Below are 22,069 nucleotides of genomic sequence, written 5' to 3' on the forward strand. Positions count from 1 at the left end.
TTTACAATGTAGAGTGTGGTTGCTATTTTGGGTTAGTTTTGACGAGGTTTGGTGATTCCATCATGTATAAAGTAATAAACTATTGTACCATCATCGTTGATCAATGCTATTGTTATCCTATCTACTCTTCCTTTGCCATTTGTGGTCTTGTCAATGGGCTTCCATTTAGAGAAAGGGGAGGAAGGGCTGAAATAGTTGCTATGGGATAATCTGTTGCTATTCGGTTCACTTGAAACAGCATTTCGATCGCCATTATCCAGTTCGTTAGTGTTGCCGTTTATGCCTAGACTTTGCAAATCATCTTTACTTTGAACATCCAGTTGAGAATCAATGTTTTGCTTTATATCTCCACCATTCTCCTCTACCCCACTTGTGAAGTGCTTTATTTCTTCAAACCATGAATTGATTTCCTTTACTTTCAATTTACTATTTTCATTCAATCGTTTGCATACAATCCATTCACGTTTGGTGTTGGGGTCAGTTGCGACTAATTTTGTTTGTGGTAAGCCACTTAGTATATATTCGTTGTGCAGTTTGACTTGAGTCCATAGATTGTAGTGTATGAGATTTAGCCGTACTTGGTCAGTTATCGATGATGTAAACGACAGTGTAGTCATTTGTGGTGTATCGGTTATGTTTAGAAGTAAGAAACTTGAAGTTTTTCCTCTTCGCAAAGTAGTGAAGTACGGAGTCATTGTTCCAGCTGCACGTGATAAAAAAGGAAACGTCCATTGTTTCTTTCTACAATAACAGAAGTTTTTGTGAAGATAATAGTCAAACCAGAATTCACTGATAATTTTCAAGGAATTCAATGCCGGTATTGGGATCGTACTCGGCTCATTGTCTTTGGTGCGGCCATCATAAAATTGTTATAGTGACAGATATTACACTTTCTCTTGACTTGACATTTTCGTAGAAGTATTATTCCCTCAATATAATGTTGCGTCTTATCATCAAGAGTGGAGCTCACATGCAACAATGATGAGGTCACCATGCCAGGAGGAAATTGATAAGAGGTGCCACTATTGTCTTAGTTTCTGCTATTGTTTGGCATGGGGGTTAATTCAATGAACAATAGACTAAAAATAGCAGAACATATGAGAGGAGAACAACAAATCAACAATGCAATTTCACCAAATGGATTACTCCAGTTTAAAGTCAACTACTGCATTAGGTTTCTTAATTTGAATGAGACCAAAAGGGGGAATGGAAAACGTGTTTAGTTTAGTTCAGTGGTGTCCATTAAGTATTGTGTGTAGTCTTTGTGTATTTGGATGTGTGTGCAACTTGGCCAAAATAGTTTTAGGCTAAAGTATCAAAGACAATCAAATCCAAATGTAATGGAAATATGTCCTAACGCTTCTAGCTCATCTTTCAGTTTGCTCGATGCTTTTTACTGGCGTCTGCTATCGTCCATCCATGCAAGTCGAAAATCATCCCCTGCCATGCGCCACAGCAAAGGGGTATAATAATCTGCATTTGTGAATACATATCCGCGGAAATGCACATCAGACACATTCATAACCTTTGGCATTTAACTTTGGTGCCGTATGGTTAGTAGCCAAAAGTCTATTGTGTACCGACACGACTGAGCTTTTTGTTGAACCTGATGAATTGTCTTCACATAATGTCCATTCTTTCAACAGCAAGCTTTCTTTCTTTTTCGACAAATTGTGTTTTTTTTTAATTCCTTTTGTTTGCTTCTTAATAAGGTAAGAAGAAGGAGAACTGTCAGTTTTGTACCTCTTTTTATATAAAGATTAGTTAGATCGCATTAGACCTGCAATTAGACGCCTTTTTCAATCTAAACTTCTCTTCAACAAGATACGAGTAGAAGTCGATGATTCTAGAAAAAAAAATTGTTGTTACTTTCAGAAGACAGATATAGCACAGCCTTTGACATACACAGACCAAATTGTGATACTAAATGTTTGGCCATGGAAGGATATGTGAAAGACTGACAACTCTTGCTGGTAAGACAAGTTGGTTTGAAACAACCAGTTCTTTGAGTATCGGTTAAAGTAACCTACCATTATGAAAAGAGTGTGATAAAGAGTTTGCAGAACTGAGACAATAGGCAATGTGATCAGCTGCGAATCCAAAGTAGTTAAGCTAAGAAGAGTGATTGTGAGGGGGAGGCCGGTGTGTCCTTCTTACATCTGCACCACAATTACTTGTCTATTATATTGTTTGAAATCTCCCTCAACCTCCCCCCCTTTCGAGTTTGTGAAGCTAGTTTAATTTTGGCTTGAAAACTTTGTGGACACCTACTTTAGTCTTGTCTCTAGGGCAATTAATTTGCTTCAGCATCCGGATCAGTAAGGTGTAATCAATGCCATGCTTACGCGCGCCATCGTCTCATCGATACACCAAGTACGGGGCAAATAACGTCGGTACATGCAGAAATTGCAGATCTGATCCCGACCACAAACGTTTCGTAGACGGGAAGAATGGGTAAATGCCATTAATCTTTGTGAATCATTTGCAAGGTTGGTTTGTTGGTTGTTGGAAGGAACACAAAACGAGTACAGCTATAAGGGTTTCAGGAAATATAATTGGCTGTTGACGAATGTATTTTGTGTTGCAAATGTTTGCTTGGTTTCATTAGAAAAGAAAAAGAGGAAAAAGAACAATAGGGAGATTTGATGAGGTGTTTTTTATAATCAGTTCATAAAATTTAATTCATTGTACATTTCGTCAGAGGCTTAAAAAATAGGTCCATCGATGGAAGCGGAAATTTCCAGTTAGTTAGTATCTGCTATTTTGGCAAACCAAGAAGGGTAAATTAAGAGGTTTTCCCCCTCCTTCTTTCCTTCTGTCGCTCTCCCCAACAAGTAAAGAGATGCGTTTTAATTTGCTACCCTTTTGGTGCATTTTCTTTTTTGTGTGTGGGTTATAAATATTCTTTTTTAAGAAATTACACACAACACAACACAAAATCCATACAAAGAGAAGGAAAGAGTTAACGTTTTTATAATTCCCAAACAATTGTTGTTGTTGAAAACCCTAAACAATCGGAATGGGGGTGTGCATGCATTAAGTAACAATGAATTCAGAATAAGCACCACAGAAGAACCTCTCTTTTCCCTCCAACAAAGTATATACTACTAAGTAAAACCTCCTATTGTGTGGTGGTGTCAAAAAAGAAATTTTAACTTCGAGACCAAAGCGCTTGATTCAAAAAGGCGTGAAAAAGGATGTTTTCCAATCGTGTAATATATCTATATATATAACACAATGCACATAATTTAAATTGATTTAGTCTTCTTTGACACTCGTCTCTGTCCTTCATTTTAAACAAAACTATAAATTACAAACCATTTCCATTCTTTATTTTTTTAAAAAAAAATCACACCACTTCTGCATTAACCAAAACCCCATCAGAACCTAAAGTTTACTTGCATTTTTTCAAACTTTAGCGTGTTCTTAATTCCAGATCAGCCAAGTTAAACAATAAAATCAAAACCGCTGCTTCAAATTATTCTGCAATAGGAACAATTCCAACGGTTTATTTTTCAAGAGCTACTGTCGCATTATAACCTTTTTGCATATTGAAAGCTTTTTTTAAGTCTGTTGCATACAGCCAACTCGTTTAACGCTTTGAATTTAGACGATACGGCGTTTCTGATCCTTCTTTGGTATTCAATTCCGTTTTCACCACTCCTAGAGGTACATTTTTTTTATTTTTTAATCGACTTGCGTTCCCGTATTACTTGAAAGACGTATATTACATATTGCTGCTACACTAACAGAGATCATAAATCTAATCTGGGTATTGCTATTGTTAAAATTTTCATTCGGCTATATTTATTCAAAACTATAAAAGAATTATAATTGTTCCAAATATTTTCAACTTGAAAGGATGCCGCCATCAGTAATATCACGAGGCTCCGCTTCAGATTATAACGTTACAGTCCCCATCTATCGCAAGTCTAAATTAGGATTTGCTTCAAATACCCCTGATCTGGCTTCAGCTGCAGACAACAGAAGCCTAACCAGTGAGTCTACTTCTTTGTACACAGTCCCTTCAAGAACAACCGTTGCAACTGCTCAAAACTCAGAAAAGGAAGAACATACATTCAATTTACCAACTGATTTGAGCGACAATTTAGCATTCAATTTACAGACAGCTTACCAATTAGCTCCACAAGAAACAAATACATCAATGGACCAATACAATCTAGAAGTACCTGATCGGTATCGATTCAAGCTTCAATTCACCAAACATGAGATTGAGATGTTAAGATATACATGGAACAAGATGTTGTTGGAGGAGAATAAAGCTTCCAGTAATATGCCAGGAGGTTTTAACAGTAATAACGGACCGAAGAGAAATGTTTCCAAAAGTCTGACTGCTCCACGACAAACAACAACATCTCTGATGGCATCATCATTGTTCTGCCGTCAATTATACTCCAATTTGCTAACACTTGCTCCTGAGTTGGAGTTGTTGTGGCCATCACTTAGACACCAAGCTGTCAGCTTTGCCCAAGTAATGCAAATGACAATAGCGCATTTGGAAGATTTATCAGTTTTGGATTCATTTTTTGAAAAATTGGGTAAAAGCCACGCCAGAATATTTGGTATTGAACCACCAGCTTATGAAATTATGGGCGAAGCTTTGATACAAACTTTTAATGAACGTTTTGGGACCAGATTCACCATTGAATTGGAAGTTTTGTGGATCAAATTGTTTCTATATATGGCTAATTCAATCCTTCAATTTGGATTAGACCCGGTACTTCGTTTACAAAGAACTGAAAGTAGACAATCGTCTGTTTCTATTGTCAATCAATCAAGTGCATCGGCTAGTGTTTTGGCAGCTGATGCTGATATAAATTCTGTATTTGAGAGGAAGTCCATATCAACAAATGCAACTTCAGTAGTGGAAGACTTAGCACAACCTCCCAAAATTGATGGTAAACCCAAGTCTCGCTTTTCGAGTCATCGTGGAAGCGTCAGTTATAATGGTGATTTAGGATCGGTGTTGGAGAAAAAGAAGCATGGTGAAGTTCAAGACCCAAAAAAGAAGAGTAAACTAGGTAGGTTGAAGAAAAAGGGAGACTGTGTGATTATGTAGTTCTGGTGCTGGCGTTAGTAGATACAATCCTTCAATCAATTACTGTATTTATCTTTACTGTTAATAAATGGGTAAGCTGGGTGGTTGTTCACGTGATTCGCACGTATTGATTGGGGTAATTGAGAATTTGAGACAGACGCGTGTGTCTAAAATCCTTTTCTTACACAAAGTCGTGAACAAAATTCTCCTCCGTAACAGGTTGAACAATAGAGCAACGAGATAAACCCCTTAAAATTCACGGGGGTTAGAGACAGGAAGATGGGGAAAGGTTGAAAAGAATGCAGTGCAATCTGCTATGGAACATATGCGTCTTCTTCTTCATGTATATTGGATCTTTAACTTGAGGAGTTGTGATGGTGTCTTCTTTATTGTATCGTAAAATGTGTGTCTGTCTGTTTGATTTCCTAATCGGGTTTAATTACTGACGCCAGTAACGAAAAATTTTTTTTAAGAAAAAAACTAAATGCAGACAAAATATTAAAATCGCAAGGGAGGAGTTAGCCATCTAATACGTCTATATCTAAATGGGGTGATACTAGATCCGGTGCCGTAAGTCAATGAATACATCTTATACAGAATAAACCCTCATCTACAGTATATAGCCGCTCAAATTGATGGTTCTGGATATGTCAAATCGGATCTTTCTCGTGTCTGAAATAAATTTTCTATTTTTATTTTTATATCTCCTACTTTTTTATTTTTAATTTTTTATTTTTGACCTTAAATTTTTTTAAATTTAAATTTGTTTTATCCAAAAAGAGTCCTTGTTGTAACAAAAGAATATCAAAAAAATTTAGAATACTTTTGACAACCAGGTATCCATAGGAATCATTCATCTACTAGGATAACTCGTTGTTTCTGCCAGCATAGCATAGTTCAGAAATTACTCCGGTACATTGTATTCTGGTTCAACTTAATTAATTATCGCAGCAAACTACCCTACTTGGACTTGGACTTTCAGATTTGCATTAAAACATAGAGCAATACTTTCCTTGTCACGTATTAATCCAACATAACACAGCATCAAAGTACACCTCAGTCATACCTTGTTAATCTGCATCTTTTAATACCAACAGCCATGTCCAATTCAGAACCATCCACTGATTTTGACGAGTTCTTTTCAGAAAACAACTTCTATTCAGCACCCAGCAACAACAGCTCCAACCATATCAATAAACTTCGAAGCTCGGTACAGATCCCTAACTCACTAAGCTCTAGAAGTATTAAAGATGGCTTGAGGGTGGACAATGAGCTTTTAACCCAGAAATTATCCAGTTCCACCAGCCGCACTTCAATTATCAAGTCATCTCCTAGTTTAAAGGCTTTGGAAAGCATTCTTAATGAGAAGAGTAAAAATAGGTCACCGGGCACACTTGCTCAACTGGTTACTGAAGAGGAAGAGGAAGAGGAGGAGGGAGAGCAAGACGAAGCGGAAGAGAAACAATTCGGAGACGATGAAGAGGAAGAACTAAAGCACCACGACCCTTTAGATATCAAGAATAAATACAGCCCTGAGAGGTTATCTGCACCGGTTAACTATAGAAGTTACAATGCGACCCTGGAAACGGTCAATTCGGGGCAAACATTTGAGACTGCTGATGAAGCAATCGGAAATGAGTATCAATATGCCAATAAATCAAGTAATAAACGGGCTTCAAACATCTCACATAAGGCCAAATCGTCCATTTCAACAATAAGCGGGAGTGGATACAGCACCGATGATACTCCTATCTTAGGCCAACCACCTACTTTTCAAAATTTCACTCAACATAATTTTGATTCCCCGCAGTTGAAAGTTATTGAGACCGGTGCCCAACACAAACTGGGGTCCAAAGATGATACCCTAATCAATGATACTACGGAGTCGCAAATGAATGACATTACTGAAGAAACTGTTAGCGTTGACTTGCCGGAACCAAAAGTTCACAAAAATTCTTTCGGAGATGGCGCAAAGGAGAGAAATAAAAAAGCCCAGAATAATAATAATTTTAGTAACACAACAAATAATTTCAGTTTAGACAAAAGGGATAAAAAGTTAGATCATTTCTCCAATTCACCGATTGTTGAGTCTCCAACTGAGCAAAGGGGTGGCAAGCTGGATAGATATCAACACCAACTCCAGCAATCACATAATAAATCGAGCCGAAATTTCAAGAGCGCGTTTGCACCATTATCTAAGCCGGCAATTCCACCACAAAATAATAATTCTAACAATAGTAATTTGCAGAAGAAATTTTCAGCCGACGCAACGAATTTTGGAAATCAACCCTCAGCAGCCAAGCCACAGGATTTCAACCCTGATATGAATTATGAACCTTATACTAATAAGAAGCCAAATTCAAAAGAACCCAAGAAAGGAGATATAAAACAACCAAGTATGTTGTCTGTCTTATCTCCGAATGAGCAAAATTTGCAAAATGAGGGAAGGAAGAATCTTGCACCCAACCAACCGCAGCAAACTGTTTCATCTCAAAACAAGTCTCAACCAGCAGCACCCACAACGCCAACACAGAGGTCGCCTCATTTACGATCAAATTCGACATTTTCTTTGAATTTTAATAAAAAGACACCTCGCGATGACAATAAGCCACAATTGCTACACAAGAGAAGCTCGACAATGGATGATTTGAACAAAGTGTCCAATGGACATATTCAAGATGCCCCTGCGGAGAAGAAGAAGTTTAGTTTTAGATCGCTTTTCAAGTCAAAGTCCAAAAGCCATGAGTTGAATAAGGCCCCAGAGTCAAGTGATACCCGAGCAGTTAAAGCGGCTGGAAAATCATATTCAACAACTAATATCCCATTATATCGTCCAGAAGAGTCGGGAACTACCAAGGATGCGAATAGGACAGATTTACTGCTTCCACCATTAACAAAGACCAAGTCGAACATATCGATTATGAGTGTTTTCAAAAAGAACAAATCATCAGACAAACTTCACAGTTTGGGAAAGACTGAGGCCGCAGGTAAGGACAAGACTAAAGCAGAGACTGCCATAGATTCAGAAGCACCCGGTGCAGGTGCTACGGCAAACGACCGCGCAGGAGAGGAATCGGACGGTTCTCCTGTATTGCTTGATGAAAGATTTGCACCACTACAATCACAAGCACCAAGTAAAGCAGTTGCTACTCCCGGCTCTGTAAATTTTATACGTGAAGTCAGCGACAGCAATCTTGCATTTGGTGCAATCAAGCCAGCCTCGGAGAGTAGTGATACTGAGCTGGATCAATTTGAAGATGCCGATGAGGATGCCAATGAAGATGACGAAGAAGAAAATGACGACAAGCTCTCATTCGATCCATCAGCAGATGAAAAATTTGATGTGTATGATTCCAAAAACTTGCAAGCAAATCCGCCGGTGCAAAGGTTATCAAATCATAAACAAGGTGAAGAAATTCTGTTGATTCCACCATTAATTCAAGATACTCAATTTGGATCGCCTTTCAAAGTTGACTATCAAAGCTCACCAGATGCTAAGCGGCCAGGTAGAAATATGGAAGCAAACCCATTGGATAGAAACTCTATTTTTGCCAACTCCGACAATAGCAAACAATTTTCAGCATCGATGTCTCCCTCTGCATCGCCGGTGCCAAAGAGGTATCCTAGCCGTAAAGAGGATAAGAGCTATCAATTGTTGGGAGAATCATTGTTCCCCAGATCGCTTAGTGCGCATGAGGTTGAGAGCATTGTGTCATTGGAAAGATCAAGGTCTTTAAAATCAATCAAGTCGAACAAACGTAGTTCGTTTGTCAATTACGATGGAAGTGATGATAATATTGTCCATTACAGTGGACCCACCTTGTCACCACACAATCCTAGTGGAATCACTAGATCGAGTTCAATATTGAAAAATTCCACCAGTAAACCAAGCAATTTGAGCAAGGAACTTGATCCTCCTTCGATTGATGCAAATATATTGGATGATAATGGTGATGATGAGGGAGCAATGCCTAATTCGAGTTCGGTATACTCCCAAGCCGCAGATGGTTCTTTGATAAAATCTCAATCACTAGCTGCTTCACCACGCCCTGATGAAAATTCTCTTCAGTATAATTTGATGGATACTTCAGATTATAACGAGTTCATGGAGTTTAGTGACTTTATTGATGTTGATAATTTGACATTTAATTATTCGCCTGCTGCTATGGCATCTGCTTCTGCCAGTCCCAGACCGGATGTGAATGGTTCCAACTATGATGTGAATGGTTCCAACTATGATGTGAATGAAAGACTACGGGCAGAAGTGAGTTTACAGGAAAATGAGACTGCAGATGAGATGGTAGACACACCAGATATTCGTGTTGATGATGATGGTGATGAAGAAGAAGAAGGTTCAATGCCGTCTTCTCAACTTGCCCCACCAGTGTTGCGAATTGATACGGTTGATTTTCCAAATGTTACAGCTGATCTTAACTCACCAGCTCCAGCTGTGGTTGAATCGAGGACACCTTCACCTTCTCCACTTTCAATGAAAACTACTGAATCTCCAAAGACTAGTGTGGAGCTTGTTGATGGGTTTGAACATTATGCAAAAGTTAATGATGAATCATTGGCTGGCAATGATGAGGCAACTTTGGGTGACAGTGAGCGTGGAAATGTTCTTGTTGGTGATTCACTGAGCAATGAAGAGAATTATGTTCCGATAGAGGGTGACAAGGGTATTGATGATAATGCCACTGAAGTGATTAAGAGCTCGCCAATTTTGGACAGTGCATACAGGAACACCAAAAAGGGAAAATCCAATTATAATAATCGACCAATATCGATGTCATTCAAAGGGTTGAACAAACCATCCTTTTCGGGTAAGATTGCTCAACATGATTTAAGGAGCAGCGATTCGCATCAATCGTTTACCATTTCATTTAATGATGATCTGTCGTCAGTTGGTGGCGGGTTTGGAACTAGCAGCGACGACGACGACGAGGATGAAGAAGAGAACGAGGAACAGAATGCAACAGTACACGGGGATGAAGAATTGAAATTAATTGACGATCAAATGAACCAAGAGTTTAGCGAGTATGAAAAGGAGAATCTAGTGCCCAATAACAAAACTATTGTTGGTGGGATACAACCACAACACAATACACCATCTGAGCAATATAATTATCATCAACCAGGTAGGAATAAAACACCACCATCGAAATCAAGGTCCAAATTTGGTAAGGAGAATAATAATCAGAATAATTCCGTTGACTCATCAACTGGTTCGTATTCACCTGATTTTAAACTACCATTACCTCCACCACCATTTGGTACCAAGTTTAGTCATAATAAGATCCCGTCGATATCTGACCAATCATCCACCAGTTCGTCGCCTCGATCCTTCACATCCATGTTGGGCAGATGGAAAAGGAGCAACAACAACAACAATAATGCCAACGTGTTGGCACCACGTGTTGCACCTCCACCTCCTGTGCCTACAAAACCATCTGGTGTACGATTCAGCTCAAGAATTATCTTGTATGACACGTATAATGATGATGAATATGACCGTCACCCGGATACTGCTACGTGTAACCAATTGACTCCAATGTTGGCACAACAAATTAAAGAGGAGATGAATATGATCAAGAGTGAAATGGATGTTCATGTTGAAAGTCGTTGTTATACTCAGTTTTTCTAGATATGAGAGGGGAATTATAAAAGAGTTGCGAGTTTATGAGGATAAAGGAAGGTGAACTTCAATAATGGTTAAATATATATAAATAGAGATATATTTAATAGTGTAAAATCTAATGGATTTAGATGTTTATTTGCATTTAGTATTATTTCATTTTGATAATTTGTAAATGGGCATCGGGACATCCTAACACTAGTATTACCGATTGAGGTACTTGAAATTGACTTTCACTTGCAACATCATATAAATAAATACTGACACACATGCGACTCAAGGGACATCAAGCAATCGCCCCTGGTACTGGCATTGTTGCTATAGCTCCTACTGTTGCTGCTGTTGCTGTTGTTTAGCATGTGTTTCCTTGGCACTGGAGAAAATAATATCCAACACTTTATTATCATTCGGGTCAATATGTGCCACAATATAATCATTTTGTTCCAAATCAACAATGACATAACGTTGTGAATCTGGCTGGAAATCGACACAGGTAGTGTCGGCCCATTCTGCATCATCGTAATCACGTAATGAGATTGTAGGTGGAGCTGTGTTGTCGTTGATGTAAGCTGGATATTTGTCATTCATTGTTTTTTTGGTGTATTAACTGTAGTGAGTGTAGTGGTGGTATTGAGGTTGCGAAAATGGACGATGACGCTGATGCTGCTGCTGCTGCAGCATTTTTTTTTGTCTTTGGGGGCGAGGTCAGTGTCGTGTCGTGTCGCGTAACCAAATGATTCTGAAAAAGAAAAAAAAATTGCATCTCTTCATCAAGCAAAGGAATTCTTGTCAATTGTATTACTTTCAAAAATGGAGTCAAAGTTAGTCGTACCTGGTCAATACATAACGCCAACTTATAAACTAACGCAAGAAAAGAAAAATAAGCCAGTCAAATATGTGGCTGGCTCAGGTACAGCGGTAAATGCAATTGAAGTAGTTGATGGTGATGGCAGTACCAAAACTTTACCAGTAATATGTGCTACTATTCTAGGAAAAACCCATTTTGTTAAAGTATCGGCGGGAAATTCAAGCAATGGAGAAAGTAATAACGACAATGATGCTAATTCTGATGAAGAGAATGCAAAAGACGAAGTGGAAAAGGAGTTGGCGTATATTGTGTATGTTGTACCTAAGAATCAACAATTACAGTCCAACGAACATAACAATAAAGCAACTCATGCATCTAATGTTACGAATAAAGTATCGTCGTCGATAAATCTTCCTCAAGAAAACGATATTGTCTTGGTCCGCATCACGCGGATTTCGCAAAAACAAGCCAATTGTGAAATCATATCCCTCGAATCAAAATCAAGTCTGCAGCAACCAGGACAATCGCAAATTGGCGGCAACATCCTTACCGACTCAGGTACCGGCTCCAATGGTGCTACTGCCCTTGCGTCAATCCCCGCAGGAGGCGGATCACAGCACAACCACAACCAACAAGCCATTGCATCATCCATCACCACACCCACACAGGCAACCATCTATGACTTGGGAGAAAACTATCGCGGTATAATTAGAGCTTCCGATATAAGGTCAACTGAACGAGATAGGGTCGTTGTTGGACAATGCTTTAAACCGGGCGATATTGTGCGATGTATGGTTATTAGTTTAGGTGATGGCCAAAATTATTATTTGTCAACGGCGAGAAATGATTTGGGGGTGGTGTTGGCTAAACTGTATGGCGGTGCCGGTACGTTGATGTATCCTGTCGATTGGCAGAATATGATTGATTTGGATAGTGGGGTAGTTGAAATGAGAAAGAATGCAAACCCATTCATCATTTAGGGGAAGGCAGTTAGTCTATAGTTATTCTATTAGATGCAAAATTAAAATACTGGTATCTAATTATATATATATATATATATGTATGTATATGCAGCTTTCTAAATGGTTTCTACAGGATGAAACAATTCTTCATTGTCGCCTCTTAAATCAACTTCACTTAACCCAACACATGCACCAAACTTTTCGAATCGTTCAAAATACCTCTTTTTCTTTTCCTCACCAATTTCAATCATTTTGGGCCAATATTTATCATGTTCATAAATGAAATTGACATCACCTTGGAAATCTTTATCTAGTTGCAGTTTAGGCACATAGTTAATAAATGGTTGATCAAAAACCAATTTTTCTCTAGTCAAGGGGTCAATGAAAGGGTGAATAATCTTAAGAAATGTCCAACCTAACCAAGGAATATTTGTCAACAATGCCTTACCCAATCTCTCAGGGTAATGGGTTTGTAAAATATGCAAAACTTGTCTACCTACCCCAACAGGCGGGATTTTACCGCCCTGAGTGCCTACAGGGTGTGCTTTGAAGTCAATTAATAAAGCTAATGAATCTTGACCTGATGGCATATAATCAATGACTTTTTCCAACATGTATACTAAATGTTGCACTTGGCGTTGACTGGTTTTGGTATTTTGACGACCTGGTTTTAAATACAAGCAAGGTCTTGAGTCATTGTCATATCCCAATATTACTTCTTTACCCGTTTCATTTTCAGGGCTAGTCAATTCACCATTGACAACATTATCCTTTTCCAAGATGTGGTTAATACCAAATTCTCTTCTCCAAGCCAATGTCAACTCAATTCGATCTATGGCTTCATCGACATGCCATTTAGTTGCTCTCAAGTACCGTAAAAAGCATTCTCTGGTTAACCATGATTTTTCCTCAATTGTCAATGGCGATGATGCATCTGCGGCGGCATTAGCGGTATTTTTGTGTTTATGATGCTCTTCACTATCAGCAATGGTCAAATCCGGGGTTTGGAAATGTTTCAATACTTTGGAATATTTTGCCTGTTCATCTTGTGTGAGTTTGTGTTCCTTTGGGATATGGGATTCTGAGGATGGGCTGTCAAATGGGATATATCGTGGTGGGCCAACATTTACCAGTTCTTTTGATTTAGACTTGCCATTAGCTGTAACTGTGTCATTACTAGTTGAAGACTCAGGTGAAGATGTGGCTTTAAGTGACGATGTTTCTGAAGTAGATGGGGTATTTGAGTTTGAACCTGAAACTTTCAGTTTCAACTTACTAAACATTATGAAAGTGATGAAATGGGAATAGTTGTTGTGATTGTTGTTTCTATTATTGATGAAAAGAGGTTGTATACTCTATCTCTATCTCTATCTCTCAGTCTATGTATAAGTGTAGAACAGCCTGGGGAGGGGTACTCTAACGTAGTAAAAGGGGCCAAGAAAGAGATATATACTTGTAATAAGTTAAAGGGTAGTTTTAATTTATTTCAAAAATTTTTATTTCTTTTTTCCCATTTTGGTTTTTTTTTCTTGTCGGGTTTTGACTTTCGTTCTTTTGTTTTGTGTGTGCCGTTCCTTTAGTATTGTTAAAACCGTAAATTACTACAACAATAACTTTTTTCGGGCCGAATTAGAAACCACGGCAACATAGGTTGTTATGAAGAGTAGAACTATGCTATACTCCTACGACTAGTATACATTGTGAATAGCAATAGGCTATATGTATATACAAACGCTTTCAAAACAAATATAATCACTGGATTGTGTATCCATCGTATATCGTATAGCAAAGAGTGTATGAAACGCGGTAAAAGAAAGAAAAAACGAAAGAAAAAATAAATGTGACACGTCCATTTTTTTTATTTTCTTCGGAGTTAATAACTCCCACTTCATTTATAAAGGATAAACTCCGTATATCGGTGTTATTAGATCACCCACACAATGATAATAATCAACACAATTTTCACTCATAGTCTAAATAAATACTCTAACTACATAACGACCTAACTAATACATTTGTAAGCTACTCAATCCACCAACATATGATCCACCAATCTGTCATATTTCCAACTACGTGAAATATCAAATGGTAAATCAACATCCTTATCTATACTACTCAGATCAACATCCCATTTATGTAACTCATTGAAAAACTGACATATGGGGGACGTATACCATCTACCTCCATTCCAAGTAAACCATCCTAAATGGCCACCAGTTGTCGTAGTCACCATGGTCACATATGGATTCAACTCTGTTTCTGAGTAAGGTAATGATCTAGACCCCGTTATAGGATCATCTTTAGAACTAATGATCAAAGTAGGCACTCTAATCTTCATTAATCGTTGTATGGGTGATGCTAATCGATAATACTCATTAGCTGAATTCAACCCAAATAATCGACTAGTAAAATAATCATCAAAATCTCTTAAAAACTTCAATTGGAATTGGGTCGGATCTTGTTTATATTGCTTAATCACATCATGTGATTCGCTCATTAAATCACCTTGACGGGTCAATAGTTTTAATAAATTTTGACACATTGTTGGTGAATAAACTTGATTGCCAATAATACTATCGCGCAAATGATAGGCACCATCAGGGAAATCCCATGGAGTACCAAACATTGCTGCTCCCTTAATTTGTGGAGACACTGTATCAGCTTCTTGGCCCAAATAGTTGGCCAATATAGCGCCACCAAGTGAAAACCCAATCAAGTAAATGCGCTTGTTGGGCCACTTTTTGGTGACAAATTCATTGATGAAGTATCGTAAATCATTGGTCCATAGCCCATTGTATAATTGAGGACTAGTTATAGTATGCCAGGCGCACCCACGTGAGTTTAACACTATAGCATCAAAATTGTATGGAGCATCGACTGCTTTCTCCATAACTGCTCTAATGTATGCTTCGTATGATCCACCCGATAATCCATGCAATGCAATCAACAATGGCTTATCATCAGAATCATTGATAAATTCTTGATCCGGGTTTTTAAACTCGGTTCTTGGTGGTAATTTGTCGCCTTGATGCGATGGCTTATATTGTAAATGGTTAGCATCATGGTCAAAGTTGTCTTTATTAAATGCATAATCAATAGCAACGGTAGATTGGCCCTTCCACTGATCATATTTGACACGGTCACCATCAGGTACAGTATATGTCTTGTCTTCAACATTTATAATTTGTCTCTTGTAATAAACTTGATGCACTTTATCAAATTTATTTATGGCTGAATAAGCAGTTTGTGTATGTCCTGATGACAAGAGAGGATTAATGTAAAATGCATGGTCAGGGGAAAATTCAACTACTTCCTGTTTAAGGATATCTGGCACTGTCGTCGAATTAGTGGCAGTAGTAGTGTTGGAAGTTTCCTCAGCTGGATTTTCGTGTTGTCTTCTGGTAAACCCTATAGGTTTCCTCGCGATGTGGTTTTCGACTCGGGATAAAAAAAATCCTGACCCATACATTCTTCTGGTAAATGTTCTAATATGTATAAGTAGCTTCAGTTCTTATGCATAAGCCCTTGTCCTCTTTTAGACTAAGTGTTTGAGTATGAAGTGCAGAAGTTTTTGGGAAGAGTTTGCTAAATTGCATATAAAAATATTCAAAGGGTTTGCACAAAAATTGAACAATTTAGAACTCTTTTTTTTCTTTTCTTTTGCAATTAGCCGAGTGAGTAAGTGGGTGAGAAATATCGATATTTAGCCGAAAATGCTAATAAATGTGATTCCTTATACCCTTTGTTCGGTACTAAGACTGGGTCAACCTATTTCAGTCCTTAAACTATTGGAGATCATCGTCAGCTCACCTTGAACTTCGGGATTCAGTCCATCTATAATTCTCTTAACAACTCGATGAATACGTCGTTCGAGTGAACTCGGTAGCTATACCAACATAGCCTGAAAGATTCTTTAATACAAATTTCAAGTCTATTGACGTAGGAATTCGAATTTATATATCATACAAAGTTTATTCAAAATTGTTTTCTCTATGTGCTCCTAAACATAAAGATATAGCTTTACGACATTTTCATTAGGCGTAAACAGAAGACGTAACTCTCGCACTTTTATTCTTGTGTTTTTGAACTTTTTTCCCGAGTAAAACTATCTTTACTACTGGTAGTGTATCAATCGACAAAACTTTGGAGCCAAGCAAAGTAAGTAGTTTATATACAGGACTTAATCCCAACAAGTCAATAACTTATCTATTTTGGGACTGATGACGTAATACTGTACTACTGTATTACGTAATAATAAACTATATCATTGCTTGCTGATATCAAAAGGAGGTAAGGTGTATGCTACCAAATTCACTTTCCCGCCTTCGCCTTTTCTCATGCCATACTACACTCACCATAACAAAATAAAATTAAAACATCAGTCATTACTTTCCTAATCTTCTTCTTTATTACACAACCGCAATCCATCATCTTTATATCATCACATTCTAAAGGAAGAAGGTATCATCAACTAACAATTGACACTTGATAGACTACATCAATTGTTCCTTTTTTCTTTTATTCTTTTTTTGCTAGACAAGAACAACACCCCTTTATCTATTTCGTTGCCACCCCCGAGTAACAATGCAATTGTCTTTATCAGTATTATCAACTGTTGCCACTACACTTTTGGCATTCACAACTACTGCTGTTGATGCCAAGACTCATTCAATCAAGTTGAATAAGTTGTCAAATGAAGAAACTTTGGATGCTACGAAGTTTCAAGAGTATACTAATGCATTGGCCAACAAGTATTTGAATTTGTTCAATAAAGCTAATGGTAACCCACAGGCATTTGGTGCTCAACAAATATTATCGTCAGGAGACAAGAGAAAGAAACACTCAGCCGATATTCCATTTGTTACTCCTGAAGGAAAAGATGGTAAATACGAAGCACCATTGACCAATTATTTGAATGCGCAATATTTCACTGAGATCCAAATTGGTACTCCTGGCCAAACCTTTAAGGTTATTTTGGATACTGGTTCATCTAATTTATGGGTGCCATCTCAAGATTGTACATCATTGGCTTGCTTTTTGCATTCAAAGTATGACCACGACTCCTCATCCACCTATAAGGCGAATGGATCAGAATTTTCGATTCAATATGGTTCAGGTTCAATGGAGGGTTACATTTCTCAAGATACAGTTAGTATTGGGGACTTGGTTATTCCGAAACAAGACTTTGCTGAGGCCACTTCAGAACCAGGTTTAGCATTTGCATTTGGTAAATTTGATGGTATATTGGGTTTGGCTTATGATACAATTTCCGTCAACAAGATTGTGCCACCAATTTACAATGCCCTTAATCAAGACTTGCTTGATGCTCCACAATTTGGATTTTATTTGGGTGATACCAACAAGGATGAAGAAGATGGTGGTGTTGCCACTTTTGGTGGATACGATGAGTCACTTTTCCAAGGTAAGATTACATGGTTGCCAGTTAGAAGAAAGGCTTACTGGGAAGTTTCATTTGAAGGAATTGGGTTGGGTGAAGAATATGCCGAATTAACCAAGACTGGTGCAGCAATTGATACCGGTACTTCATTGATTACTTTACCTTCAACTTTGGCTGAAATCATCAATGCCAAGATTGGTGCAACCAAGTCCTGGTCGGGTCAATACCAAGTTGATTGTGCCAAGAGAGATGAATTACCCGATTTAACGTTGACATTTTCCGGTTACAACTTTACTTTAACTGCTTATGATTATGTTTTGGAAGTTGGTGGCTCATGTATTTCAGTATTCACCCCAATGGATTTCCCTAAACCAATTGGAGACTTGGCAATTATTGGAGATGCATTTTTGAGAAGATATTACTCTATTTATGATTTGAAAAAGAATGCTGTTGGTTTAGCTCCATCAAAGGTTTAATATGAAGAGCGTTAATATTTTTAAAGATTAAATGAGGGAAGAGAAAGGCACTGCTAGATTGAGAAAATGAAAAGTTAGAAAAGAAAAGCTTACAAATTTTTTTTATACGTCGTTTATTACCACATTTTGTTTATTTTTATTTTTCTATATACAAATCCACCCGATATTTGATATACAAGTTTATAATGGTAATTATGCTGTAGCGTACAGTTGATACTTCCTGTCAACTCATGTGCTTTGTATATGGTTTTTGTTTTAGTACTAGCTGGCTGTTTAGTTTGTGCGTTATTTGCAACTTAATTTTTTTAGTTTTTCAATTTTTTAGCCAGCCATCTTTGTTTTTTTTATCAAAAGTAAATAGTAACACTAAATCAAGAAATATATCCATCTGTCATGATACAATGAGATCAGACTCATTTCACGAAATAATGATCATCATCTTCGTCAACTTCCTTTCTCTTTCCTTCTTCTTATTCATTCAATAGAGATCAGTTACTTACGTCGTCTATTTTCATCACCATCCGTCGTCCATTTCTTTTCCGTTTATTCATTGTACATATCCAATTCTACACAATTAACGGTCCTTTGATTCCGCCCCTAAATCGTTCCATGTCAATGCCACAACAATCAATTCCAGTTGAAGATAAATTGACGCTCGTGCAAGATCCATTTACTAATGAGACTCAAATAATTGAAGGTACTTCTTTTCCTAGAGGACAACAACACTTTATTGACAACTCAAGTGACAAGTTAAAGTCTAAACAAAGTGGCCAACTTCAGAACCCGCACAAAATGACGCAAGATTCATTAAAAAGGCTAGAAGTAGAATCAGCATCGAGTGAATCGGTTAGTGCTGCGGCAATTACACAGTATCCTTACTATAATCTAGATGATGTCATGGTTTCGCCTAGTCCAAACAGTCAGAGTCAAAGTCAGAGCCAAATTAGTCACAAATATACACCGCCGAGTCCCAATAAGCAACAATATAGTGGATCTGGATCTGGATCCGGATCAGCAAAAGGACACCAGCGAATTAGTTATGATGGAATACCATTAAGTCCCATTGGCGATGATGCGTTTAATCAAGTACCTAAACGATTTTCCCAATTTATTATTGATCAACAAAACCCATACATTTCTCAAAGATTGGATAATTTATCAATGATTTCATCGAGTTTGAAATCGGATCATGTTGGGCACAAAAAACACGATGATGGCAGTAGTAGGAATGAGCGTGACACGACGCTGAGCCTGAATCATAACAAAAGCAAAACCACCCATGGCTCTTCTCCAATTGAACTACCAAGTTCGAGATCAAGGTCAAATAACGACTTCAATTTGAATCATCATAGTACTCAACTATCATCGGCTCCTACTCGTGATGATGTGTCCGACTCAATGGGATCACAAGCGACAATCTTTTCAACAAGACAAGAACCAGAAGCGTTGTTATTGATAAATCGTCGAGTCAGTAAAATAAACACCGGCTTAAGCAAGACAAAATCATTATTCAATAAAAACAAAAGCAACGGCAAAAGGTCATCTAAATCAAGAACTGTGAATCGAACTAGCACCGTTCGTTTATACAAGAGTCCAACTTCATCAATCACATCATCTTTGCTAATGAATCGAAATGCAAATGGAAATAACAGCAATGTTAGAGGAGCTACCGGTAGTGCCACTAGTTCCTCTCTTCAGTCGAGTACTAGCCTAACTAGACATAATGCAATCAAGACGAAAAAGGGAAGTTGGTGGTATCGATTACAGTTGAAAATACGGCAATTTTGGACAAAGTTTAAATTCTACAATTTTAAAGCATCTTCATCGAAAAAAAGACAGGTCAGCATCAAGAAACGGGGAAATAGCTATAAGAATGTTAGCGCCGCGAGGGGTGAAACTAGAGGAGTATCTTCTTCAAATTTGAAAAAATCGAAATCATTGGTTCGAAAAGTGAGAGAAAATCCGCAGAATCAAGATTTGAAACGATTGACATCGATTAAATTATCACCGGGTAATAAATTAAATCAACAAATGGAGAAGGATAAAGGAGTCAGTGGAATTCGTAGTGGGTCCATTGCTGGTGCTAAGAGGTTGCAAATTTCTGCACCAGTGAATAATCCTGAATTGGGTAAGTTGCTGAAGGTTGAAAGAGTCGAGTTGAATGATGATTTGAAACGATATGCTGGTGCTCAGCATTTACCACCAGCTTCCCAGCAACAAGGACATCAACAAGGACATCAACAACCACTGCAGCATCCTCATCATATACAAAATAACCAATTACTTACACCAGAAGAAATTGCCGATGAAAGTACTGGAAAATACAATCATTTGTCAAACTATATCAACCAACAAGAATCAAGGTACTTATATCAATCACAACTCATGAATCAGGAACCACAAATCCAGAGCGGACGACCAAGAGGAGGAATAACAACAGGAGCATCACCTTCGGGAGCAGGAGCAGTACCCATAGCAGTAGGAGTACTTAATTCAAAGAAACCATTAGTTGTCGATGATGACAACGAGTTTCCATCACCTCAAATAGGAACCAGTGAAATTGATCAACCTTCATGGACTTCATCTTCTGCTGTTACTAGCCAAGCCCCACCACCTGTACCGCCGCCTCATTTGGATACTAGTTATATGACACAACACCTGAGAGAATTACACCATCATCAACAGCAACAGGAAGGAGAAGGAGAAGAAGAAGAGCAGGTGTATACTGATGAGGAAGAGGAGTTGGATAAGAACAAGATAAACCAGTTGTGGCAAAGTTATCTAATGCGAGTATTGTACAATCGAATTCAATTACGCCAAGAAATTAACCAATTTGAGCAGTATTTGGTTACGAGAGAGACTAGTGATGTTATAAATATGATATTTGAACGTGCTCGCCATGATGCTGAGCTGGAAGATGAGAGAACAACAATTGGCCATGCGCCATCGAGGAACACGTCCATTGTGACATCGAAGCCCGAGCCCGATTTTAAGAGTAAGGATAATGCTGGATACATTAAGTCACATTCTAGGTCTGGAACGAGAGGTGAAACTAGTGTTGCTGAAGATACTCCAGTTGGTGTTGATATTGATACAGAAGCTAATAGTGTGGCTGCAGTTGACGTTGACGCTGACGTTGGAGTTGGAGCTGCTGCTTCTGCATCGTCGATTTATTCCCAAGATGATGTGATCTCGACAACTACATTCTCAACCATCTCCTCAACCACAACAACGAATCAACATGGTGATGTCTTTATTGATCCCCAAGATCAAGAATTCACCAGTACGGTACTCAATCGAAGATCAATGCTTGGTGAGATGTTAGAATACCACTCATCTGAAGAAGACGAGGGAGACGAAGAGGGAGACAATGATGATACAATATCGTATTACGAGTCTGTTAGTCAATTGAATAGGTCTGCAATTGGATCAGTCAAGACACAGGGCAGTCTTGTAAGTAGTACTGGTGGGTTGGATGAATTGAGGCGGTATGGGACGGTGATTAAACGTCCCTCATTAAGGGCAAAATCTAATCGTCCTGGTGTTAGTGGAAATGCCAATGGAGGGGCTATTAATGACAATGATGAACAAGCTTTGTTACCGAATAATGGCAGTCCACTGGGATTGAAACGGAGTTTTGGTTTGGTTCACAGTCTAAGTCAATTAACAACAAAGTAGATAAAATCTCTTACAACTAGTTGATACATATGAATTTTGAAATACAACGTGGG

At 38.1% G+C, this 22,069-nt stretch overlaps 9 protein-coding genes across 9 annotated transcripts; 5 read left to right on the plus strand and 4 right to left on the minus strand. All coding sequences in view use genetic code 12, as the record gives it.

Moving 5' to 3' along the window:
* Positions 1 to 32: 32 nt before the first annotated feature.
* Positions 33 to 617, minus strand: SEN15 (Sen15p; the record flags this gene model as incomplete). Its single annotated transcript, XM_051813523.1, has 1 exon — positions 33 to 617. One exon carries the CDS (start codon positions 615 to 617, stop codon positions 33 to 35), a length of 585 nt encoding a protein of 194 aa, XP_051672903.1.
* A 3,245-nt stretch (positions 618 to 3,862) lies between these two features.
* On the plus strand, positions 3,863 to 5,080 carry CANMA_001546 (uncharacterized protein; the record flags this gene model as incomplete). The annotated part of the gene is made up of 1 exon (XM_051813524.1): positions 3,863 to 5,080. One exon carries the CDS (start codon positions 3,863 to 3,865, stop codon positions 5,078 to 5,080), a length of 1,218 nt encoding a protein of 405 aa, XP_051672904.1.
* Positions 5,081 to 6,158: 1,078 nt separating this feature from the next.
* BNI4 (Bni4p) lies at positions 6,159 to 10,703 on the plus strand (the record flags this gene model as incomplete). Its single annotated transcript, XM_051813525.1, has 1 exon — positions 6,159 to 10,703. One exon carries the CDS (start codon positions 6,159 to 6,161, stop codon positions 10,701 to 10,703), a length of 4,545 nt encoding a protein of 1,514 aa, XP_051672905.1.
* Positions 10,704 to 11,021: 318 nt separating this feature from the next.
* On the minus strand, positions 11,022 to 11,282 carry CANMA_001548 (uncharacterized protein; the record flags this gene model as incomplete). Its single annotated transcript, XM_051813527.1, has 1 exon — positions 11,022 to 11,282. The coding sequence occupies one exon, from the start codon at positions 11,280 to 11,282 to the stop codon at positions 11,022 to 11,024; it is 261 nt and encodes an 86-aa protein (XP_051672906.1).
* A 222-nt stretch (positions 11,283 to 11,504) lies between these two features.
* On the plus strand, positions 11,505 to 12,482 carry CANMA_001549 (exosome non-catalytic core subunit; the record flags this gene model as incomplete). The annotated part of the gene is made up of 1 exon (XM_051813528.1): positions 11,505 to 12,482. One exon carries the CDS (start codon positions 11,505 to 11,507, stop codon positions 12,480 to 12,482), a length of 978 nt encoding a protein of 325 aa, XP_051672907.1.
* Positions 12,483 to 12,580: 98 nt separating this feature from the next.
* Positions 12,581 to 13,747, minus strand: PDR16 (phosphatidylinositol transporter; the record flags this gene model as incomplete). The annotated part of the gene is made up of 1 exon (XM_051813529.1): positions 12,581 to 13,747. The coding sequence occupies one exon, from the start codon at positions 13,745 to 13,747 to the stop codon at positions 12,581 to 12,583; it is 1,167 nt and encodes a 388-aa protein (XP_051672908.1).
* A 743-nt stretch (positions 13,748 to 14,490) lies between these two features.
* CANMA_001551 (putative carboxylic ester hydrolase) lies at positions 14,491 to 15,933 on the minus strand (the record flags this gene model as incomplete). The annotated part of the gene is made up of 1 exon (XM_051813530.1): positions 14,491 to 15,933. One exon carries the CDS (start codon positions 15,931 to 15,933, stop codon positions 14,491 to 14,493), a length of 1,443 nt encoding a protein of 480 aa, XP_051672909.1.
* Positions 15,934 to 17,048: 1,115 nt separating this feature from the next.
* On the plus strand, positions 17,049 to 18,338 carry APR1 (proteinase A; the record flags this gene model as incomplete). The annotated part of the gene is made up of 1 exon (XM_051813531.1): positions 17,049 to 18,338. One exon carries the CDS (start codon positions 17,049 to 17,051, stop codon positions 18,336 to 18,338), a length of 1,290 nt encoding a protein of 429 aa, XP_051672910.1.
* Positions 18,339 to 18,953: 615 nt separating this feature from the next.
* Positions 18,954 to 22,016, plus strand: CANMA_001553 (uncharacterized protein; the record flags this gene model as incomplete). Its single annotated transcript, XM_051813532.1, has 1 exon — positions 18,954 to 22,016. One exon carries the CDS (start codon positions 18,954 to 18,956, stop codon positions 22,014 to 22,016), a length of 3,063 nt encoding a protein of 1,020 aa, XP_051672911.1.
* Positions 22,017 to 22,069: the final 53 nt, after the last annotated feature.

This window comes from Candida margitis (genome assembly GCF_024628925.1).
Source record: "Candida margitis strain CBS 14175 chromosome Unknown scaffold6, whole genome shotgun sequence".
Lineage (NCBI taxonomy): Eukaryota > Fungi > Ascomycota > Pichiomycetes > Serinales > Debaryomycetaceae > Lodderomyces > Lodderomyces margitis.